The sequence below is a fragment of the Peromyscus eremicus genome, chromosome 1 (genome assembly GCF_949786415.1).
Source record: "Peromyscus eremicus chromosome 1, PerEre_H2_v1, whole genome shotgun sequence".
In the NCBI taxonomy this organism is placed as follows: Eukaryota; Metazoa; Chordata; class Mammalia; order Rodentia; family Cricetidae; genus Peromyscus; species Peromyscus eremicus.
The window spans coordinates 72999888-73024143 of record NC_081416.1 but is presented as its reverse complement, the minus strand read 5'-3'; the positions used below and the strand labels follow the sequence as shown (position 1 = coordinate 73024143).

The 24256-nt window shown below is 44.4% G+C and overlaps 1 protein-coding gene across 1 annotated transcript in view; it reads left to right on the top strand.

Annotated features, from left to right (window-relative positions):
* The window catches only part of Wdr11 (WD repeat domain 11), a 48575-nt gene extending 28564 nt beyond the window's left edge, over positions 1-20011 (top strand). Inside the window, exons 14-29 of the mRNA XM_059265894.1 lie at positions 776-884; positions 2169-2293; positions 2736-2883; positions 6813-6919; positions 7249-7363; positions 7712-7883; positions 11264-11372; positions 12264-12326; positions 13167-13232; positions 14106-14283; positions 14739-14834; positions 15332-15497; positions 15987-16084; positions 16885-17030; positions 17907-17987; positions 19120-20011. Coding sequence (XP_059121877.1) covers positions 776-884; positions 2169-2293; positions 2736-2883; positions 6813-6919; positions 7249-7363; positions 7712-7883; positions 11264-11372; positions 12264-12326; positions 13167-13232; positions 14106-14283; positions 14739-14834; positions 15332-15497; positions 15987-16084; positions 16885-17030; positions 17907-17987; positions 19120-19276 — 1936 coding nt within the window. The 3' untranslated portion in view covers positions 19277-20011. The remainder of the gene's footprint in view (positions 1-775; positions 885-2168; positions 2294-2735; positions 2884-6812; positions 6920-7248; positions 7364-7711; positions 7884-11263; positions 11373-12263; positions 12327-13166; positions 13233-14105; positions 14284-14738; positions 14835-15331; positions 15498-15986; positions 16085-16884; positions 17031-17906; positions 17988-19119) is intronic.
* The last annotated feature ends 4245 nt before the right edge of the window (positions 20012-24256 follow it).

The following is a 24256-nucleotide window of genomic DNA, read 5'->3' as shown; positions in this document are numbered from 1 at the left end:
CTTGTGGGTATTCTGTGCTCTGTAATCAGGACACATTTAAGATCAGTGTTGCTATGATTTTTATTTTTTACCACTAGGAAGGATCTTCTCTTGGGTATTGTACATTTGGAAATAAGTCTGGATAGTCTGATATTGGCACGGCCAGTGCAGTTTTGTTTTGATTGGTATTTATATATGTTTATCCTTCTGTGTACGCGCTGACACGTCTTTGTGCTCTTGAGTGGTTTTCTTCTAGACAGTGAGTGCTAGGAACTTACTCTTGTACTTGTCTACTTACGATGTTTGAGATCCTCTAGCATCCTGTTTACATTTCCACGACTTAGCTCTCCTGTCTTCATCTCCTCCGCAGACTCTTTGAAAATGCCCCTCATTTGGTAATTTCTCCTTCCCCCAAAGTAATTTTACTATTTCAGTGGAGTTGGCAGTTTCCTGTGCTGTATTGCATTTCTGATGATTTTCACTAAAACTGCATCCAAGTCTAGATCTCAGTTATGTTTCCTCTTGTGTGGACCAGTCGGTGCTCATCTTCCCTCTGCCCACTGGGACTTTGTGCCTCCAGACTCCTCAGAGTTCTGTTTGCGCTCACAATCTTAGCTTCTCAGTGATTCATATTTAGTGTAACTTTGAACATGACTTGTTGTGGGGCTTGAATGTTAGTTTAATTGCTTATGTATGGGACATGCCATCTGAGTTGTTTTTTTTTTTTTTCTTGGCTTATTAACTAATTCATGATATTTTGTTGTTGTTACCTTTTTGATAAATTTGTTTATTTTAGGCAGTATTTGGCAGTCGTTTTCAAAGATAAGCCCCTGGAATTGTGGGATATTAGAACTTGCACCCTTCTTAGAGAAATGTCTAAAAGCTTTCCTGCTATAACTGCATTGGTAAGTCACAGCCTGACAGCTGATTTGCCTGAGTACAGACTTATGTGGTAGCTGCTTTTGTAGCTTGAGTTAACATCATTCCTGCCAAGTATTTTCTTGTTAAAATGTGTTAACACTTGGATATCTTGAGGAACATAAATACCATTATAAAAGAAAATTGGCCTTAAATGGCTGTCATTCTTGAAATAAGAAGATATACAGTTAGCCATGCTGTCTGGTATTAGTACTTTTTAAGAACTGTAGAAATAAAACCAATGCCCTATTGACATAAGAGGAGGAAATAGACCAACATCCGAAAGAGTTCGGAAACAAACCCGTGGGGATTTGGGGTCTAAGTACACCGTATAGCCATATGCAAATCAAAGAGAATAGTCGGACTGTTTAGTTGTCAGTGTTAAGGAAGCAGTGTCACCTTTTTTTTAAGTTGTCGTGCAAGTATACATTGTATGTTAAGCAGCCCCCCAGCTCTTCCTTTGCTCCACTCTCAGATCTCTCACTAGTACCCTGTGTCCCTCCAGACAAAAACTATTCCACCTTAATGGAGGACAATAAAAAAGAGTAAGAAACAGGATGGCATTAACTAACACAGCACTGTTTCTGTAAATTAGATTTTCATGCATGTGAGACTTGGCTGTGGGAGCACACCCTGAAATCCCAGCACTGGAGCGGCAGGGTGGGAGGAGCATGTTTCATACAGCTGAGCCAGAAGCAGAAGGAAGGAAGACTGTCTTAGAAATATTCATGTGTACAGTAACTTCATGTTAAGAACTTTTCTGTAACGGGGCTGGAGACATAGCTCTGTGCTTAAGAGTGCTCACTGCTTTCAGAAGACTGGGATTCAATGTCCAGCACCCATGGGATGGCTCACAGCTGTCTATACACATGTGGTACACAGACATATATACAAGCAAAACACACACCTATAAAATAAGCTTTAGAAAGGAACTTTTACAACGAATGATATTGGATTAAGCTCATTAGAATAGGTGGAGGTATAAGAATAAACATGTAAATGAGCAACTGTGTGAGCACCTATACCTGAGCGGGCCTGATGGGAGACCACAGTTCTCTAATCCTGGATGGGTGGGAATGCACGGGACTGTAGTGGAAGTCATTTCATCATGTGAAAAAGAAAGCATGAAAACCTACTTCTAGAAGTTTGCCATTAAACAATGTCCTCACTTGAAAACTAGTTGTGTGCTGATAGAAAGTAGCCCTGCCCAGGTGCTGTAAGCAGACGTTGATAGAAGGGAGCCTGGCACATCTGTCGTCTGTGCTGTACAGGAGTGGTCACCATCTCACAACCTGAAGAGCCTGAGAAAGAAACAGCTTGCCACCCGGGAGGCCATGGCCCGCCAGACTGTCGTCTCGGACGCCGAGCTGGGTGCCGTGGAATCGTCTGTGATCAGGTACTATGTTCTGATTCCTGTCGGTGTACCTTTTACTGCCCACGCCCTGGCAGAGAACCTGGCAGACACCATGCAGGGCATCTGTGGTAGCGAGTTAGAGTCACTTGTGAGCATTCGTTCAGTGCAGACCCAGATGACTGCAGGGGGTTTTGTTGTCCTTGTGCTCAGTGTTGTCGTAACACACAGTGCTGCTAACCCGTCAGCAGCCATGAGTGATCAGGCCAGCACCTTTCCATCCCGCCAGTGTTGAAACTGCAAACGATCACTGATATGGCTGGAGATAGACTCACCATCCCAGAAAATGTACTGGGAACCCTAGATTGTTATAGTAAACTTCAGAGGTTTTTAAATGGTCTTGGTCCTCCTGTAAATACAACTATACTGTGGATATTAGTGAGTGTCACTCTAGGGGAAAAAAATGATCCTTTTCTGTATGTTAAAGCTTGTTACAGGAGGCAGAAAGTAAGTCTGAACTCAGTCAGAACATCTCTGCTCGGGAGCATTTTGTGTTTACTGACAACGATGGCCAAGTTTATCATCTCACTGTTGAAGGGAACTCTGTGAAGGACAGTGCTCGGATTCCACCAGATGTAAGTGTCATCCTCAAATACATCTCTGTGGGGGATGTGATCAGGGATCTTGTTTGTCCATACCCAGTGAAGACACAGTTAAGGAAAACATCTTGAGAAAAGCCTAATAAAATAAATGTTACTATTTGAAAAGTCATCTCTTTTTGAACTTGGTCAATCAGAGATTACAAAGTAACATAGTCACATGATCCTAGATCACATGTGCTCTTCCTTCTTACCATGATGGTGGTCCACAGGAACTATCTTTGTTGGCTTATGAAGCTGATGACAGGAAGGGACTTTCCAAGGTTCATGGCTGAGTCGTGACAGCCATGTTTGGAACTCAGCTCTGTCTAACATCAGCCCTCTTTCTGTTCCATAGGTTTTCATGAAATACTTGGTTGGTTTGGGATACTTATAATCAGATTGTAAGTTTAGTGGCATTAATATTTACTTATTTGTAGGTATCTTTTTGGCCTTGTGGAATCAATTATAGGAAAAAGTTGGCATTGGGTACATCTTACAGATTGCTTTTAATAGATGAATTAATAAACTGTTAACCAGTACAGATTATAATTAAATAGAGGCAGGAGAAGGGATTTCACACAATGTGTATTTAATTAAAATTTTCATCTAAGAATAGATGTCCTAGCAGAAAGCTGACTCCCATATTTAAAGTGGCTTAGGAAGGATCTTGACTAGCTGCAGTCATTTCAAGTTAAATGGGGCAGAAAGATGGTATCAGTTAGGGTCTCTGTTGCTGTGTTGAACACCATGGCTACAGCTGTGGGAAGAAAGGGCATATTTCATCCTACAGCTCTCAGGTCATACTCTGTCACTGAGGGAAATCAAGGCAGGAACTGAAGCAGAGGCCATGGAGGAATGTTGCTTATTGGCTTGCTTGCCATGACTTGCTCTACCTGCTTTCTTACACAACCCAGGACCACCTGCCCAGGGATGGCCCTGCCCACAGTGAGTTGGGCCATACCACATCAATCATCAATCAAGAAAATGCTCCAGAGGCCAATCTGCTGGAGCCATGTTCTCAGTTGAGGCTCCCTCTTCCCAGATGGCCCTGCCTGTGTAAAGTTGGCATAAAAACCAGCCATCATGGGTGTCCACTCCAAGATGGCGCCGTCACATGGTTATTTAAAGTTAAAGCTGCTGGTGGAGAGAGCCCAGTGCCTCTTCAAGGGGGCTCTCTGGGACTTGTATGTCACCTCCCCTCTGTGCAACTGGCTTCTCCTCGAGGGAGTGAGTCAAGAGACCCAGGTCATATGGCCTGCTTGCAGAAGTTACACCTGTCACTTTTGCAGTCTGCTGTTGGTCCTTGGATCAGTCCTACTTACTGTAGGAGGTAACTACTAAGGCCCTTGAATGGATGGAGTCCTTCAGAGGCTAGCTTCCAAGTCTCCCCTATTAGCAAGCAAAGAATTGAAGGCATTCCCCTAAAAGCATTATTCTAAAATCAAAGTTAACATCAGAATCTTTTCATATTATAGCATACATTTGACCATTACATAGAATAATAAGTCATATCTAAGACTTAGTAATATCTATTTTTAAGTACATCTGATTTGTCTCCCATTTTTAAGATTTTTGAAAGGATGGATGTAGTAATATGAATGTGGAAAGTTGATGTTGGGTGATTATAATAGGAAAGTAATTTTAAATGTGTGCAAAGAAAAGTAGTTATAGCTAATGCTGCTAAACGTTGGGAGACCCTACTGTGCACCCAAAGCCTCCACATAGCTCCTCTTTTAGAAGCCCAGGAACAATGTCATCTGGTCTCTTACAGAGTTACCTACAGATAGTTTGGTCTCTTCACTTTGCAGTTGCTTCACACTGAGATTATAATGTCAAGGGGCCAAAAACTCAAAATAACAGTCCTTCCGACTAAACCAAAGGAAAAGCTTTGGACTTTGGACATGTGTATTTGTTTTTCAATGTATTACATTATTATTTACAGTGTACATGTGGTAGTCACAGGATAACTTGTAGCAGTCAGTTTTTTCTGCCTTATAGATCTCAACTCTCAAATTCTGATTGTCAGGCTTGGAGACTACCACCTAAGCACTGGCCAACTCTGGTCCTATAAATGCCTTTTTCAAGGTAGTCATGCCACACAGCTTAGAAGGCGTCACCTCTATTTCATGGGGTCTTGAAGTCTGGGTATAACAACTCTTTATTCTGCTGAATTCTTTTCTTTCAAATGAATGTGCATCTTTGGAGGAATGACTGTATTAGTAAGCATGCAGCCTCTAGTGAAATTGGTATGCATTTCAAAGCATATTATGTTTAGGGAAGGGATTGATACCTATATATGTGAGAATTGGTTTTGGTTTATTACTTTTTCTGAAGCTGAATTTTTTTCCCAGTGGCTATAATGTAGTATGTAGGAAAAGGATTTTGTTTTCGATCCAGTATTTTCCTTATTATTCTTTCAAATGTAAAGTTCTAAACATTGATTTTGAGTTGAAATTTTCATTCTGGATTTTGGCCCTCAAACTATGAAGTATAGAAAATGATAGAAGGAGAGAGAAAACTTGGCATATTTTTAATTGTATGTATGTGTACTCCTCAGTGGCTTCCTTTATCTTGAAAATGGAAAGACTGATACAGTGAATGTCTGCTGTTTGTCCATCTGCCTGGCATGGGGGCACCACAGCAGCAGGGCACAGTGAGCTCTGCAGAGGGTATTTAGAGTCACAGGGAATGCACAGCAGGCCCTCCAGAAGCACCTGTGTGCTTCCTCAGCTCCACAGGAGGGGGTCCGCATGTCTGCACAGTTGAATTTATACAGCAACACAGATTTGTGGGCTAATTTAACCTATAATATTCTCATTTTTAAATGTGAAAAGGAAAGTAAGATTTAAAATGTGAATATAGTCAAGACAAAGTAAACTTAAAGGCAAACTCACATTCCATTCAGATTTCTGAGAAATGGAAATAATTTCTGAGAGCTTTGTTTCATGTTACACAGAATCTCATGTACTTAATGGAAGTTGTTTTTGTTATTAAGCTCATTGTAATAATGAGTTTTAATTCTGTTTTTCTTTAGTTTCTGGGATTTCACCAGGATTTATATAATATCCAAGGAGGCAGTTGGTCATTTTGTCAAGCACTGGCACATTCCTGACCTAACCATAGAGACCCCTCTGAATACTTTCATTGTTCTGTAAATGTGAAGCGAGAGTGACAACATTATTTAATACTGTCTCAAACTGTGTATTTATAGTGTGGCAGACATTGCCTTCAGGGCTTTAGCTTTATAGAATTACTACCAGCACCCGACTCCACCAACAGTAGGCCCAAGGCACAGAAAGGTTAGATAAACATGCCCAACCATGCGGTGTGAAGAGGTAAAGCTGGGGCCTGGCAGCGCAGTCTGATGCCAGAGCATTAGAGCACAGGGCCTCTGATCCAGCCTGTGCCTCTGCCGCGTCTCCCACTACACTCCCCTCCCACAGTACCGTGCCAGCGAAGTGCTGAGGCTTCTTTTCTAGGGGACAAACCACTACATACACAGAGGGTGACTGAGTTTCCCTCGGGATAGACTTATATAACCTTTTGCAATGAGATAAATTAGAGTGGGCTCTCTACTGTGGTTGATTTTTTTCTTCCTGAAATTTTTTTTTTCCTGAAGTATTTCTTCCTAAAAGACACACCTTCTCTATAGATGTAGTTTGGATAACCACACCCAATGTCCATTTGAATGGATAATTTGAATGTCCATCAAATTATAATGTCCTGTTCCGCACAGTTGAAGTTGATATGCAGTGGCTCTTTCAGTGTTCAAAGTTTTAGGATTTGATGGCATTCATACTAAAGTAAGTGCTTTATAAATAATGTATTTATTGTTTCGTTGTGATCATTACAGGGAAATATTTCTGTTCTAATGGTGACTCAGTCGAGAAGTTCATGGGTGATTTTGTTGCTCTTGCTTCTAGGGTAGCATGGGCAGCATTACCTGCATCGCTTGGAAAGGAGATACCTTAGTGCTTGGAGATATGGATGGAAATTTAAACTTCTGGGATTTGAAAGGCAGAGTATCCAGGTAGGAGCCAAGGGAATTCTTTTTTCAAATGGAAACTTACAGTTGTAAATAGGACCAAGAAACCTGAGTGTAAACTGGAGCTTTGAGTCCCATACTGTCTAAACTTTGGAGGAAGACTGGTCATGAGCCAGACTCTGATCAGAATATTAGACCCCGATCTGAAGGCAGCCCTGCAGAAGCCCTGGGACCTCACTCCAACAGGTATCAGTGGGCAGACCTACCTGTCCAGTGTGTCAAGAATGTAAAATGGTTCTCCCATCCTCACACCTGATCAGAAATAGTGGACACACACACATATCATGTTGGTGTTTTTATTTCTTTGTCCTCAGAGGAATACCCACACACAGAAGTTGGGTGAGGAAGATTCGTTTTGCTCCTGGCAAAGGAAACCAGAAGCTCATAGCAATGTATAATGATGGCGCTGAAGTGTGGGACACTAAAGAGGTAGGCCCAGCCCTGCAGCCTGACGGTGAAGCAAAGGAAGCTGTCAGCATGGAAACTGGTTCTGTTTGCCACTTTTTCTGAAACGGAATCTTCAATAAGTATGTCCAGCTTCTTATAAGAGAATTTTGCTCTCATGGTATTTCTGTTGTGAGACAGCATGACAGATTGATGGATTGACTTTTTAGTGCCATCGCTGTGATGGAGACCTGTGAGGTGCAGACTGCATGTGGGAGATGGGCTGCCAGAGGCTTTTCATTTGCAGACATATTCTGGGCTTCTGCCACACAGTCTCTGACCGTTTAATCCAGAATAGTCAGGAACTTTACTTTCTGTCAATCATTTGTACAGGTTCAGATGGTGAGCAGTTTAAGAAGTGGAAGAAATGTGACCTTTCGAATTTTGGATGTGGACTGGTGCACGTCAGATAAGGTGATCTTGGCATCTGATGACGGGTGTATCAGAGTCCTGGAGATGTCAATGAAGTCTACATGTTTCAGAATGGATGAGCAGGAGTTAACAGGTAGGGTGTACTCCTGAGAGGGTGATTGCTGCCACAGACTGTGGCCAGCTGGACAGAGGGCAACTGCTGCTTCATTTCAGAGAACTCTTGGGAAAACATGAATCTAATGGCTTTTCAATAATAAACTTTGTAGCTAGAGTTTTTCTCTCCGGGCCCTACCAAGCCCCAGCAGTCCCATAGCCCACTTATAAAATAAACACACAGACGCTTATATCATTTAAACTGCTTGGCCATTAGCTCAGGCCTACCAGTGTCTAGCTCTTACTCTTAAACTCAACCCATTTCTGTTAATCTGTATGTCACCATGTGTTCCATGGCTTTACCTGCTGCCTTTACATGATGCTCCCTGGACGGCAGGCTGGTGTCTCCTCCTCTCCGCCTTCCTGTTCTCTCAATTCTCCTCTCTGCTAGTCCCACCTATACTTCCTGCCTGGCTACTGGCCAATCAGTGTTTTATTTATCAATCAATCATCCACAGCAAAGATTTATATGTCCTGCATTGTGTATTAGTACAGATCCACTCAGTGAGTGATTCTGTGTATTATGATGTTTCAGTCCTGTCTGTGACTTATTATGTGATCAACCAAAGCTAAATTAGGTGATTGTACTATCTTGCTCCTTTTTTGTGTGGTGGTTTTGAGGTTGTTCTTTTACAAAAATTAAAAACGTAGTAAAAAACTAAACAAAACAAAAACTGCATGCATGACTTATTTTTCCTAAAGAAAAAATAAGAAGGTTTCAAGCATGTCCATCCAGCTCTTTAAAAGGCAGTGTTTGTCTTTCGGAGTGAGATCATCTTTAGAATGCACTTTCAGAGAGCAGCAATAGTTCTGATCCTAACTGGGGTAGGCCAGGAACTCCCAGCCCCAAGGAGCCTCTTGGCACATCCTCCATGCACACTCCTGGCTGTCTGCTTTGTGGAAAGTGTCTTAGAGCTGTGTTTATTTGTTTATTGACTCAACTCAAATTGCCTGTGCTTTGTAGAATCACTTATGATTTGGCACTTGAGAGACTGAGGCTTTGTAGATGTGTCCTCACTTTACGACCATGCCGGAGTCACTGCCACGATGCTCTTGGTGTTAGTTGGGGTGCTTGTAACTTAGGTGTGCTGTGCACTGCTTCTTGTCTCTCTCTACTCCCTGCCCCCTATGCCGGGACACTAGCTCTTCTGGTGTTAGTTGGGGTGCTTGTAACTTAGGTGTGCTGTGCACTGCTTCTTGTCTCTCTCTTCCCCCTGCCCCCTATGCTGGGGCACTAGCTCTTCTTCCTTTGCAGCGGAGACTGCCACCAGTAGAAGCCACTTGTTGCCTCCACTTGATCTTGAGTCATTTGTCAGCTCTGCAGAGGTGTCAGGACCCCCTCGCCAGGGAGACAAGCAGAAGCAAACACGTCAAACCTGAATTACCAGGGAAATTTAGGGAATACCAAGGGTGATATTTAAAAAACACAACAAACAAAAAATGTTGCTAGTTCTAAGCTAAGAAGTAGTTACATAAAATCTAAGTATCTAGAAACTTTTTTACTTTTGATTTAAAATTTGAATCTAAGAGGCTCCATCATTACTTTAATGTCTTCTAAACTGAGCTGACTACAGAATTGGAGTCCATCATAGTAACCTTGTACACTGTACTTAAATAAACATCTCTCTGGGAACCAGGGTTTACACCATCATACTTAAAATTTTACTAATATTAAAAAGAAAAACATTACTCCTGTTCAGTCTCTAGTGGTATAGCCTCAACCAGAAAGGTGGAATTTTAACATAGTAATGGGGAACCATCACTGCTGGGCACCAGCTTCCCCGGGAAGGTACAGAGGAAGGAGCCTTTACTGGGCTCCAAGTTTGTCTTTCTGTTTTTCCCCTGGTTCTAAGAGTTGCCTCCAGAGCCTCAAGCTTTCTAAGCACACAACAGTATTGGATCCCTAGCTCCTAGACTCTGGTTTTTAAAAAGAACATAATTATCAAGCTATTTGGGGAGTAACTAGCAACCTTTGAATATGGATAGTATTTTAGGTACTTTTATAGAATCAACAGTAACTCTCAGGTGTGAAAACATAGTAGTAGAAACATTTCTCACCTTTTCTGACTCTCAAGTTAAAAAGCCTGTGCACAGTATTTATCGCCAATTAAATTTTTATTTGACATATGGGATGTTTGCTAAAGCAGCATTGCTTCATAGAAGCACAATGAGTCATATGAGTTGCTTTAAATTTTCTAGAAATAACACCTTAAGAACTAAAAAGAAAGAGATAATTGATTTTAATAACTATTTTATTCAACTTAAATATATAAAAATTATCATTTCAGGTATAATCTTTATTAATAATTACTAATGATATTTTTACCTTTTTTAAGCACTAAGTCTTCAAGATCTTATTGTTATTTTATCTGTATGGCCAACTAAATTGGGATAGCTATAACTCTGAGGACAAATTTTCAGCAGAAATATTTGAGCCCTGTTTAGATTTTATAACATTTCATGTAAGCAGTAGCTATGTATTTGAGTCACTCCAGATCTACTTAGAAGGTACATAATGACTGAGTCAGGTACTGGATTTGTTAAATTTCTGTCCTCTTCATCATGCTAGCCATCTTTCAGGTGCCCCGTAGCTATGCATGTGACATATTAGATGGTACAGGCTGGCATATATTTGGGCCATTTTAACTATTTGTGTCTGTTCAAGAGGCCAGGGAAGAAAGGCTCCACAGGAGCTGGAGGAGACTGGGTAGTGAGAGCCTGTGGGCCCCTGGGCAGTGGGTCAAAGTGGGGAGCCCAGTGGAGGGAGATGCTGTGTGTAGTTGCTAGGTAGCAGAGCCTTTGGTCCTGTTTCTTTCCACTGGAATGTGTTGAAAACAGCCAGCTCTTATTTGTTTTGTAGTGTCCTAATAAGCAACTGCTGCATGTTGGGGGCTTTAGGAAGTTATCCCTGTGTGCAAAAGACTTCATAAAGGACTCATGGGAATGCCAGAGACCAGAGGTCACCCAGTCCCTTCAGCAGCAAACTCCTGATGGGTGGGTGAACCACGTTAGTTTAATAGTCTCAGAAAAACAGATCTGGTGGTACAAACAATGCAGGTAAATGTAAATGTTTTTAATATTTTTTAAAATAAGCGTTATCGGTGTGTGTTGAGTCATTACGTTGAGTATTTTATTCAGTAGTACGGAGCTTTGTACCATTCCAGATATTTAAACATTAAAAGGAGAAAGAGAATGTACTCATCAAACTTGAGTGGAGAAAATCTCCACTCTGGAATAGAGTTCCAGGTGTACTGGGTGTAGGTTTTGGTCTCTTCTGACTGCCCTCTAAGTGGTCTATAGCTGAGGCTTTGTTGAGGTATAAAAGTTCATTTTATTGAGAAGCACTCCTTTGCTGTCTAGAGCCTGTGTGGTGCCCATACCTCCTTGTTCCAAGGGCCTCCCTTGCCTTGAAAGCCTTCTTACTACACCAGCCTTGGAATGGGCGATATTCGTTGGACATTTATCACATGTAAGTTACTTCATTTTTGTTTTCTGTGCACAGTTTACGTGGGGTTGTGGGACACCCATGAAAATGAGCTGTGGTTTACAGTCCAGAGATTAGAAGGAATGAAGCCTTAACAGCAATCCAAGAAAAGGCAGACAGTAAAGGGATTCCTCTTCTCCCTATTTCCACCACTATGGGCCCTTTGCAGAAGGGGTCAGTGAGAAGAGCAGCTGCAGGTGCATAGGATGCTCTCAGGCCTGGGTGATCATCACACAGGGGTGCGTCATGATAGAGGAAAAAGATGACTGTGAAGAGAACTGAGAGAGGCTAGAGGTTTGGGGCCAGGCCTGATTCTTCATAAAGCAGAAGCCAAGTGTGTTTCTAAATCAGTGTCTACGTCACTGCAAAAAGTCTCCATAAAAACAACCTAGCGATTATTTACTACAGTTTACTGAACTTACCGTATATAGATGGCCCAGGTTGGTGTGAGATGAGGGTTTTGTTGTTGTTTTGAAGGCAGTAAGTGTCTGTTGCCTAAGAACTATCTATTTAGAGAAACAAATGGTCATTCGATAGGGCAGAAGGAACGAAGCACCTTAGTCCTCATTCACTGTAGGTTCTTCATTAAAAGGACCTAACCCTGATAGTCCTTAGAGCCAGCTAAACAGTTTTCTCCTCGTTTGGACATCTCGGTTTTCTCTATTCAAACATTCCTTGTTTCCCTTCAGTAAGACAAAGACAGCCATAAATATGGCCGGTGAGTCCCAGGCACTTGTTACTACTTCCACCTGTAGCCAAGTTTTTAACCAGAGGTTATAAAAGGTTTATTTCTCTATTAACACAATGTTCTTCAGTAAAGAAATACATGGCAGTAAATGCAGAAACAATGAATGATTCAATCTTTTTTCTGCACAGTGATTATCCAGAAAATGAAGAAATAAAGACTCTCCTTCAAGAACAGTTGAATGCGTTATCCAAGTAAGCACTCTGTGTTTCATAGAAGAATGCAGGAAAGAGACTTAATTTGACTTTTTTAAACCCAAACAGTTGTTTTCCTGAGTGTCAGTGGCCCACCGAGAGACAGTTTGTTGATGTAGGTTTGTTCCTCTTTGTAGTTTTGTTTGCTCGAAGGACTAACTTAGTAATTACTGGGACGGAGTATCCATCTCCACCCAGCTCCGAGCTCTCAAACCGCTGTGCTCTATCAGGACCAGGAGTTCTATGTGGTGAGGCTCCATCATGAAGGCCTCATGGAGCTGTGTTGGGGAACACAGGCAGGCGACTCTGAAGACAGCCTCTACCAGGCGCTGTGAGTGCACAGTGCTGGTTAAGAAACCGACGTTTCTTAGAGCCATGAGCATTTAAAAATAAATATTGAGAATTACTTTGCAAAGGGAGGAGGAAAATAGGGGTCCACATGAAGTTCTTGGTGAAATAGAGCATTTTTTTGCAGTGTAGAGCCTGCCATATATAATAATAATCTTTAACAAGTACATGGTGAATGGCGATTTCAAAACCATTCCTCACTCGTCTTCAGTTTCCTAAGATTAACGTTTGCGTTTCATTGGGAAACTGTGGACTTTAAGAATAACGTCGGCAGTGGCATCCTTGTTCCTGCAGTCCAGTAAACTGTTCCAAGACTGCAAACCGAGTCCTGGCCCCTAGTGCTCAGGCTGGTTGACAGCATCCTTCCTCTGTGTGAGTTGGGAGCCAAGACAAAGGACTGCTCTTAAATCCTGAACATCTGTTGACTCATCTCTTTACTTTCTGTTTGGTTGGCAATGTTTGTCCTGCCTCCCTCTGGGTTCCTGTCTGCAGCGACATAAAGAAACTCCTACTTGATCCCGAATTCACTCTCTTGCAGAGGTGCCTCCTTGTTTCCAGGTAATGCTCTCTGACATGTTGCATAAGAGATCATTTCAAGTTAACTTGCTTCTTTTATTGAAGCTTTGTAAAAGTTACAACTGAACTCTGACATGTTTTAAAAATCTAAGCCCCTCCTTTAGATTTGACTTAGAATCCATTTAGGAAACGGAAAATAAACCGGAAATCCGGTGACATCGTACATGAGATCTGGGCTGGCTGTACTGCAAAGCCTTTCACCTCTAGGCAGCTTTAACAATGTCAGCTACAAACTATGCATTTAAATATATTCATAAACCAGGCGGTGGTGGTGCTCCCTTTAATCCCAGCACTCGGGAGGCAGAGATAGACGAATCTCTGAGTTCGAGGCCAACCTGGGCTACAGAGTGAGTTCCAGGAAAGGCACCAAAGCTACACAGAGAAACTCTGTCTCAAAAAACCAAAAATAAATAAATAAATAAATAAATAAATAAATAAATAAATAAATAAATAAAATATATTCATAAACACACTGATGAGTTACCATTAAAAGCAATCACCTGTACTTTCCTAGTGTTTAGCAGAGTCACTTACAATGAAGACATTTCCCTCCATGGTCCAGAGAACAACTGGCAGATTATTTTGACACTTTATCCAGAAGCTCTTACTGTGAAGCTGATACCCAAATGCAGTGATACTGGGAGACCAGGCCTGTAGAGCTGTTGGATGTGAAGAACTGTGTAGTCAGGCCTGTGCTGTTGGGAACCCAGGAACCAGGCTAGAGAGCCCACTGCTTTGCGCTTTCCCTGCGGGACTCTGACGTGGAACACTGTTTCTAGCACTTGAGGCCTTTCTAGGCAGCCTGGTCAGGCCCTGGAGTGTGAATTCACGAGGCCTCGCTTTCCTTCTTCCCAGGCTCTATGGTGATGAGTCAGAGCTGCACTTCTGGACAGTGGCGGCCCACTACCTGCACAGCTTGTCCCAAGCCAAGTCTGAGGACACAGTGGTAACCAAGGACAGTGCTCCACAGGACGGGCTGAACAACCCACTGGATATCTGCTACGATGTGCTCTGTGAAAACTCGTACTTCCAGGTGCTGCTGCGTTCTTGAGCAAAGCCTTACTCACAGACAGCATCTTCATTTTGAAGTTTCCCTCAGTATCTTAAACTTGGGAAACTTTTGAGCCAATTTAAAATCCACATGTAATGTTTTATGAAAAGCCTGATTTTCTGAAAGCTTATAAACACTGAGTTTTTAATGCACACACGAAAGGTTGGTTTTTGTCTTAAATTTTTTGACTTGGAAGGTTCATTTTAATTTGCTCACTTCATTTTTCAGTAAATCTCAGTATTTTTACTTGACTTAAAAAGTTTGATAGTCCAAACTAAATTTTCTTCCTCCCTCCCTCCCTCCCTCCCTCCCTCCCTCCCTCCCTCCCTCCCTTCCTTCCTTTCTTTCCTCTCTTTCTTTCTCCTTCTTTCTCTCCCTCCGTCCCTTTCTCTCTTTCTTCTTCCTCCTCCCATCTTCCTCCTCCTTTCCTACTTCAGAAATTTCAACTAGAAAGAGTTAATCTGCAGGAAGTAAAACGGTCAACTTATGATCACACAAGGAAGTGCACAGACCAGCTACTTCTCTTGGGTCAGGTATGTCAGTTTTGATGCTTCGTGGAGTTGCTACTTGGTTGACATTTCAGAGCATCGCTGTGCACGCATACTCTCACTTCTGCATCTGTACGTATATAGCCACTTGAATGCATGTCCTTCTTTGCACACATAGGCTTCCTTTAACAATACCACCACCAAACACCGGGAGGCAGCACAGTGGTGTGGCTAGCCTGCTGCAGCTTTAGCTTCCGAAACAGACAGAGCAGCTGTTGGGTCTGGTTTGCTGCACTTAGTGGTGCACAGCTGAAGTGGACATTCCTCCCAGCAGCTCTGCCCCCGGCCGGCTTTATGCCTGCCTTAGAGCTAAAGTGCAGGACTTCAACTGGTTTTGTATATGGTGGTAAGACATCCAGGAGTATGTCTGAACGTGAATGCTGCCTTTAGGCCGCAGACTTTGACATTCCGCCTGGTGAATTTTAGAAGGCTCTGTCGGAAGAGAACGGTCCCATAACTAGAGGAGGTGTTTCTCTCTCTAGACAGACAGAGCTGTGCAGCTGCTGTTGGAGACAAGTGCAGACAACCAGCATTATTACTGTGACTCACTGAAGGCCTGCTTGGTCACCACTGTCACCTCCTCAGGCCCTTCTCAGAGCACCATCAAGCTGGTGGCAACCAATATGATCGCCAATGGCAAGTTGGCAGGTAAGGAGGCACTCCCCACCCCCACACACCCCCCGCCTCTGTCAGTGCCGGGTTGGGCTGGTGAAGACAGATCTCTGTGTATGCGACAGAAAACCAGTGCTGTGTGTAGGACGACCACAGGCACACAAGCAGAGCTCATTTTAAGCATAAAATGAGGCGTATTAACGATTGTAGTGACAGTGGGCAAAGGTCCCACAATCCTGGGCTGGCTAGGTGCTCCACCCCATGCATGCTCTGGAAAGTGTTCATGCTCACTACCCTGGTTCCTTGAGAGTAACATTGTAGAGCTCTGTACTAACAGTTTATTTTAAAACTCAGTTCAACAGCTTCCCATTAGGGCCAGGTTGAATACTCCTCTTGTGAAATAATTAAGAGTGCTCACCCCATATAAAATGTATAAGACTAAAGTCAAATAGAGTTTTACTTTTTAATGATTTGTTAAAGAGAGCGCTACAGGGTCAGATGGGGGGCTGTTCTTCTGTCTTCCAGAGGGCGTTCAGTTACTCTGCCTGATAGACAAGGCTGCGGATGCCTGCCGCTACCTGCAGACATATGGCGAGTGGAATCGGGCAGCATGGCTTGCAAAGGTAGGCATTTCCAGTGGGTATCCTGAGCAGTTAGGAGAAAAGCTCAGTTTGAGCCTCTGCTCTTTCCCTGCGAAGCTGCTGTACATGTGGTTACTTGCTGTTCTACCTCTGATGGGTATTAGCTGCTGCTGCTGTTACTGAGAACAGCTTGCATTGGTGGCAGTCAGGTGAAACAGCTACCTCCTGTCTGCTGGGGTCTGGTGCAGCCAGGCCCCAGTGCTGATCCCTGCAGCTTGTGATAAACAGCAGCTTCTGGGCGGTAGAACAGTTTGGCTGTTGGTTTCACAGAAGCACACTTCACTTCTCTGTAGCTTTGTGGTTCTGCTTCTTCCCTGGAACATGACTTCTGTGAATCAGCTCAGCTGTATCCCAGAGTATAGGAAATGTATAGGATTGGGGAGCCTGGGGACAAACCCTGAACTGCATTAAGTGGCAGGCTCCTATCATAAGGCTGGGTTAGTGGCAGCAGGGTCCTATAGCAGAGCTCCTAGTACAAGTCTTAGTTACCATATGTGCAGGAGGGGAGGCTTCTACCAGAGCACTGTGCCAACGATCGTGCCAAAGATAAATCAGGCATCCAGGCTTAGACACAGCTTTCAGAGAAAGTCAGTCCTCCGGCCCAGGGACATTCTTCAGATAAGGGCAGGTAGAGAGCAGGAAGTTTCCCTGGGGAGGGAGTCCCCATGTTGTCAAGCTTTGGAAAACTTGATAGACCCCATGATAGACAGCAACCTCCGACCAGCAAGGCCTTCCAACACAGCAGTAGGATGTTTCTGTTCTAACGTGGACCTTTTTCTCAGGTTCGGTTAAATTCTGAAGAATGTGCAGATGTTCTGAAGCGGTGGGTTGACCACCTTTGTTCTCCACAAGTCAATCAGAAGTCCAAGGCCCTCCTAGTCCTCCTTTCTCTGGGTTGCTTTGTCACTGTGGCAGAGACACTTCACAGGTACGATGTGTGAGCCCTCACTCAGGCTGTGCTGGGAGAGCCACTTCCAATGGTGGAGGTAGTCCTTGGGTGTGACGTGGAGGGTGAGCCACTTCCAATGGTGGAGGTAGTCCTTGGGTGTGACGTGGAGGGTGAGCCACCTCTAATGGTGGAGGTAGTCCTTGGGTGTGACGTGGAGGGTGAGCCACTTCCAATGGTGGAGGTAGTCCTCGGGTGTGACGTGGAGGGTGAGCCACCTCTAATGGTGGAGGTAGTCCTCGGGTGTGACGTGGAGGGAGAGTGGACCAGTCACGGTGGTGAGGAAGAACTAAGAGGGATGGGGGCACCTCTGCTCATTAGGTATTGGTTCTAGAGCCTGGGATAAAAAAACAAGATGTTTGCCAAATCTAAAAGGCACAGCTTAAGAATACAGAAGTCTTTAGACAGTTGGGGAGGATTCAGGCTTAAGAGAGCAGCTGAGAAGAAACCCCAAGGGCTGTAAGAGGTGGTAGAGTATGGCAAGGTGGGTGTCCCCCAGAAACATCTCACTCTGATAGGAGATTGACTTACTGAAAACTAGAGACAGTAAATTGAGACAGATTTGACAGATAACTAAATCTGGGCAGCAAGTGCATAATTCAGAAAAGCTTGTGGTCCTAGATTACAGTGGTTTAAAGTACTTAGCACAGTGTTCTACAGTGTCCACTGTGAAGCTTGTACTTGGAGAAGTGTGTGCTCTTCTTTCTAACCAGGCCTTAGAGAGGGGTTGGCATGACTTACAGAACATTCCATTTCCATGGGAAATGTATACAAATCTTCAGACAGAAATGCTGCTTGGGTGGCTCCGCCCACCCCGACAGATCTTGAGAACTAACTTCTTTTTGTTCGGTTGACCAGCATGAGGTACTTCGATAGAGCTGCCTTGTTTGTGGAAGCCTGTCTCAAGTACGGTGCATTTGAAGTCAGTGAGGACACAGATATCCTTTGCAAGACATTTGTGCTAAGAGGGGAAAAGGTAATATGCATGAGATTTAGAGCTGTATGGAGAAAGATCCATGTGAGTCACCAAACCCAGAAGAGAAGGAAAGAGGGGGAGGAGAGAATGTGAATGCTTTCTGCACTGCCCGCTGGCAGAGGAAAGGCGTGCAGGACTGTAGGGAAGAGCCTGTATTCTCTAATACGTGTTGGAACTTTAAAGACAGGAAAGTAAGTGATTAGGAAAGCATGTGGTCCTGCTGCTTTAAAATAGTATTCGAAATAACACCGTCTGTGGAATATGTTTTATATGCTTACCTAGAAAATGTAGATTAAAAATTGAAAAACTCCCACTGTACTCAAGTGTGCCTCTGATATGGAATAAGACAGAGCACTTGAGATGTACCATACAGGCAGGCTGCTGTGAGCCCCCACACCTAGGGACACTGTATTTCTACTAACCAAAACTTGGAGTACTCACTTCTCCCTTTGAAGAGATGTGCTTAAGAATATACCTCATGTTTATATAACTCTACCTTTTCTCATTATACTTTTTCTTGAGTGTCTACATTTGACCTCATTTCTATATGTTGGTTATTTAGCTCTGTATGTACTCATTTTTTTTAAAGCTAAACTAAATCAAAATTTTTGAAGAAGTAACTAAAGCCTAAGGTTAGGCAAAGCCTGGACCTAGTCACTGGTGAACTTGGTCTGGTATCAAGTTTTTCAGAACACAACCCAACAGGGCTATCTAAAAACCCAGCCCAGCTGTCTCGAACCTCTTCCCTAAACAAGTGTTCTGCTCTGACTGCCAGTCTCTGAGAAGCTTCCACATGGAGTGGGGTGTTTGCAGGTTCTCTCATCCTCCGCCATTCTCCAGTCCTCAGTGACTACGGGCAGTGGGATCATCTGAGGACGCTGGCTGGAGTCTTCTGAAAGAAACAGGCTCAGCTGGTGCAAAGTTCAGCATGGTTAGATTGTGGCGCTTCCCCCTCATAAAGAGGTGTCTATATTCATGACATGCTGCTCCTCATGGCCACCAGGTCCCCTAGAGCACCTGGGCAGAGCTGCCCTTCTGCTTTGAAATCTGAGGAGCCCGCCCTTCTGCCCTTCACTTCCTTAACTGAGGTTCACAGAAGCTCATCACTGCCATCTATGCAGACTATGCCCGAAGCCTGAAGAGCCTCGGCTTTAAACAGGGAGCGGTGCATTTTGCTTCAAAAGCTGGAGCAGCTGGCAGAGATTTACTGAATGAGCTTGGATCCCCCAAGGAAGATCTAACAGAAGAGTGACATGTTCTGTGCAGGAAAGCCGATGTTGGGAGCAAGGTGTGAGGGGAACTGACCTGACTGCTCACGGTCACGGTCACGGTCACGGTCAGTCCGGACTGATGTGAAGACCTGGCCCTTGTTGGTTGTGGCACCACCTTAAGGCTGCAGGTCTCAGCAGCATGGACACATTTAGACTAGGGGCCAGTTCTGTGTCCCATGTGAGCTCAGAACCGTGGGGACACACGGTGGGAAAGTGTCTAGTGTTTATACTTTTGGAAAGTGCTTTTAAGAGCCGTGTGAGTACTTTTCAGTATTTGTAACTTTAAAACTCAAAGAGACTGGATTGCTTTCCTTTCTCATTTGTTAAAGATGTTTAAGAAATCTATAGCAAGAGATTGTGCATCTGGTGGGTTCTCAGACGCATGCTGTGTGTGCCTGTGTTGATGGGCAGTCGTTTAGGACACAGCAGGGCAGAGCATTTGAAGACAGCCCACCACAGTGGATTCCTTACTTAACTTTGTACTTGGGGCTCATAGTCTTCATGGAACTTATCTGAGCTTTATGTTTAGTGCTAGTGGTCTTGGATGATCTGAATTTTAACTCCTGGGATACATTCCAGGAACTTCATTTCTGAAGCCTCTTTTGTACACTTTCTGCCTTTGTTTTCTTCCACTAGATATCATTACTATAAGTTAGTACTCAGAATTTAAACATCTGTGACTAGTAAAGTGATAAATAAAGGAAAATCCCAACCAAGATGTTGTTTTGAGTTTTTTTTTTTCTTTTTGAGTTGGGGTCTTTTGGCCCCAAATAGTCCAATGAACAACACCTTCACCCTACTTTATTTTTTCAGGGACACTGGGAAATACGACCTGAGGTCAAAGTTAGAGTCACTGGTTCCCAGCAACTTGAGGTGGTTTCCAGACCCCGTGTCTTCCATTCTTGAAGTTAGAGACATCAGCAGCACTTGGGGAAGATGGCTTGTCCAGACTCCATGTGGCACTGCGGCAGAAGACTGGCTTTGAACAAGGGCTGCAAGGTGAAAAGACACACCTTAGTTAACGCTCTTCACGGGGACCTGGAGGTGCCAGCTTTCTTCCTGCAGCTACAGCATTTGAAGAAATAAAGCCACCAGCTGGCTGTGATGGAGTCTGAGAGGGGTTGTGGGGGCGGGAGGTGCTGGGGGGCAGTGTCTGTAGTGAGATGAGTCTGGAGAGGTTGTGGGGGCAGAGGTGTTGGGGGGCAGTGTCTGTAGTGAGATGAGTCTGGAGAGGTTGTGGGGGCAGAGGTGTTGGGGGGCAGTGTCTGTAGTGAGATGAGTCTGGAGAGGGGCTGTGGGGGCGGAGGTATTGGGGGGCAGTGTCTGTAGTGAGATGAGCCTGGAGATATGTTTCCCATTCAGGGGCCACATTGCTGCCTTGTGAAGTCTCACTGGTGACAGATTGGCATGAGTCCCCGTTACCCTCACAGTGAGTGCAGTACACTCTTCCCCTACCCTGTGCTCAGAAGAGTGGCAGAAAGTTCATTCCATCTGGCCCTTTACAGTCCCAGGTTCTACGAGAGAGGCTCCAGGAGATGTCTATGTGTGGCGCAGACTGACTTTTCTGTCATTTGTGACAGTTCTGAGGTAAAAGGCATCAGATGATGACAACAAAGGGATCGATTTCAAGAGTGTTTTAAAAGCATTTGGAAGCATTCGAAGTGTTATCTGTTTTGTTCCAGACGTTCTGCTTCAAGACTCTGCCTTTATTCCAGTCTTGTGTCACTCTCCCATCACTTTTAAGCCAAAGTAGTTAAGGCCAGGAGACACAGATTACTTGTGTTTGAAACCAACAGTGTGCATGCCTGTTGTAGAAAATAGTTTCGTGAGGAGCAGAAGCACGTGTGTCCCGATTGTGACGAGATCCCAGGCTGAGGAGTCCTCAAGCGCTTGATGACGGAGCCCCATACAGTCCACAGAGCCGAACCAGCAAATGAAACAACGAGAACTCACAGATCTGCAGTAACATCAGCGGGACGAGGTCACGAGGGAAACTGGCACTGCACAGGCATTTGTGGAGAGAAGAGGTCTCACTGTGTTTCTCAAGAAGTGTTGGGTTAATGTTTAAGGACCGTTCATAACCTTAGTGGACGATTACTGTCCTTTCATCTGTCTCTAATTTGCCCAAGATTGAAAAGCAGAGGGCATCTGGCTTCCAGTATTTAGAAACTAAACATGATGATTCATGATGTCCAACCCACCAGGGTCCTTCTCACAGCCCTGACAGCCTCTGTGCTCCACCGAACACTAAGGCAAAGCCGGTGCTCTTGCTTCTTTCTGGAAACGGCTAGTAACTGAGCTAGGCTGTGACGACTTTATCAGCAGTGCGCCCTGCCTGTCATCTGCTAGCTGCAAGGAACTTTGATGAGCCACCACTTCAGAACTTGACTCTTAACACATTTGATTGGAATAGCTGCGGAGTGGGCATTTGGTTTTTCAAAACCTTGCTAAGCCCAAGTCCACACAGCTGTGGCAGAGGTACAGTTCTGTGACTTCATTTTAGTTATCTTACTGGGTTATTAGTGCTCTGTCTTAGTTAGGCTTTCTGTTGCTGTGCTGAAACATCATGCCAAAAAAGCAAGTTGGGGAGGAAAGGGTCTATTTGGCTTATACTTCCACATCGGTGTTCATCACTGAAGTAAGTCAGGACAGGAACTCAAAATAAGGCAAGAACCTGGAGGCAGGAGCTGATGCAGAAGCCATGGAGGGGCTGTTTGCTGGCTTGTTTCCTGTGGCTTGCTCAGCCTGCTTCCTTATAGAACCCAGGACTACCAGCCCCAAGGTGGCACCACCCACAATGGCCTGGGTGCGCGCGCACACACACATCAATAACTAATTAAGAAAATGTCTTACAGCCAGAGCTTATGGGGGCATTTTCTCAATTAAGATTCCCTCCTTCAAAAAAAAAAAAAAAAAAAAAAAGATTCCCTCCTTCCAGATAACTGGAGTTTGTGAGTCCAGTTGGCACAAGATTAGCCAGCACACATGCTACTTAGTGTATGTTACTCGAAGAAGCGTACCTAACTACCCCTCAACACACACAGAAAAAGAACTTAACGCTCAACAGAATTTGAGTCCTGTTGAGTTCTCCTTCCCAGTGCCCTTTAGAGGTGTTCCTCAACCCAATGTAATTGAACGGCAGTCCTTGGCTTGTCTGAAGTTGCTGATCTTTGCCAGGGGACTAGGGACCATGTACTTTTATCACATTGGGCAGCTTGGATAGTATCCTAGGGACATTCCCATCTAGGTTTGTTGAAATAGTGGTGAGAAGCTTGATCTGCCTGGCATGTGCTTTGTGAAGGAGAAGCCAGTACACATTGTAGAGTACCTGTGGAACCTCTGTGTCTCATGGTCACTGAGGCCTGTGTCAGAGCCTGCCAACAGTCAGCTGGGTAGCCAGGTGGAGGCGTGTGGATTGTAGAGACAATGAAGAAGACAGAACAGAGTCGAGAGGTCTGCCGGTCAATGCTGGACAATGCCTGAGTTTATTTCACAGCCAGCTGATATACAGTCTTGAAGGGCAGAGGTAGAACAATGCACAGCACAGGCATTCAGCCATTGTCTGCTGAATGTCCAATAGCTAGGCTGGAGAGAGAATAAATCAGAAGATAGAAGAGAAAAGGAGGAGAGGAGGATGCCGGGGTCAGCTGCATAGCCTCACAGACAGACATAGAATAAGAAGGAAAGAAAAGATACACAGAGAGAAAGTTAAAAGCCCAGAGGCAAAAGTTAAACAAGATAATTTAAGTTAAGCAAAGCTGGCTAGAAATAAGCCAAGCTAAGGCCAGACATTTGTAAGTCTCCATGTATTTATTTGGGAGCTGGGTGGGAGGCCCCCAAAGAGCACAGAGGAAAAATAATAACCAACTACAGCTTGTTTTCCTGAACTCCATAAACAAGCACTGTATATGTTCCTGTGTCATTTCTGTGATTAAAAACAACTTCTGGCAAGGAATTTGTTTGAGCTTACCATTCGGGGCACAAAGGCATGAGGCAAGAAGTCACACTGCAGTCATAGGAAGCCCAGCATAGAGGAAACAGGGCCTGGTTCTAAACTTCAAGGGCTTCCCCCAGTGACCCACTTCCTCCAAGGAGACTCTACCTCCTAAAGGTTCCACAACCTTCCTGCTACCTGTGCCATAGCTAGAGACCAAGTCTCCCAACACACAAGCTGATGAGGATCACTTCATATTCAAAACCAAACATCAACTAAATTTTATTTTTCCCAAGAGTCTAGCCAGTCTCGAATCTGCCCAGGAAGTCCCACAGAACATCCTCAGTACCTCTCGTCTGAGACTGATGCTGGCATCAGAGGAGCGTCTACCCTGTCCAGTCCTGATCTGCAGGCCCAGTTCCCTGGATAGCACCACACCTGTCCCCTCTTAGGAAGGTGCCCAAGATCCAGGGTCCCCTCTCGAAGCAGGTAGAGACTAGGTGAGTTCCAGGGACGTGACAGGATATCAGGGCAGGCAAAGGAGGGTGAGCATAGGGGAATCCATCCTGCCTGGCCCCTAATCTCACCCTCTGACTGAGTCGCGTGACTCACACAGCACTGTAGAGTGGTAAGGAGAGCCAGGTGACACACTGTCCTCAAATCCTCAGGCTGAGTTTCTTGAGACACCAGGCTTCCAATCCTAAAATTCAAATATTCTCTGGCAAACAGGAGTGGTTGGTCACCCTACTGGTAAGGGACAAAAGGGAATACGAGACCTGGTACATTCAACACCTACCCCAGCCATCTCCACTCTCCAATTCTCTAAAGCAGGGGAGGTTTAGGGGGCCTGGATCAGTGCCCTCCTTTGGGGAGTCAGTTGAGGAAGAGGCAAGAGGAGGCAGTCTGAAGCCAGCTGGACCAGGATGGACGATTGCTGGTCAGGCATGTGCTGCTGGCGGCAAAGCATTTCTCAAACCTTTGTGTGGCAGCTTGGGCATTCCAAGACCTATTTATGCAGCAGAACAAC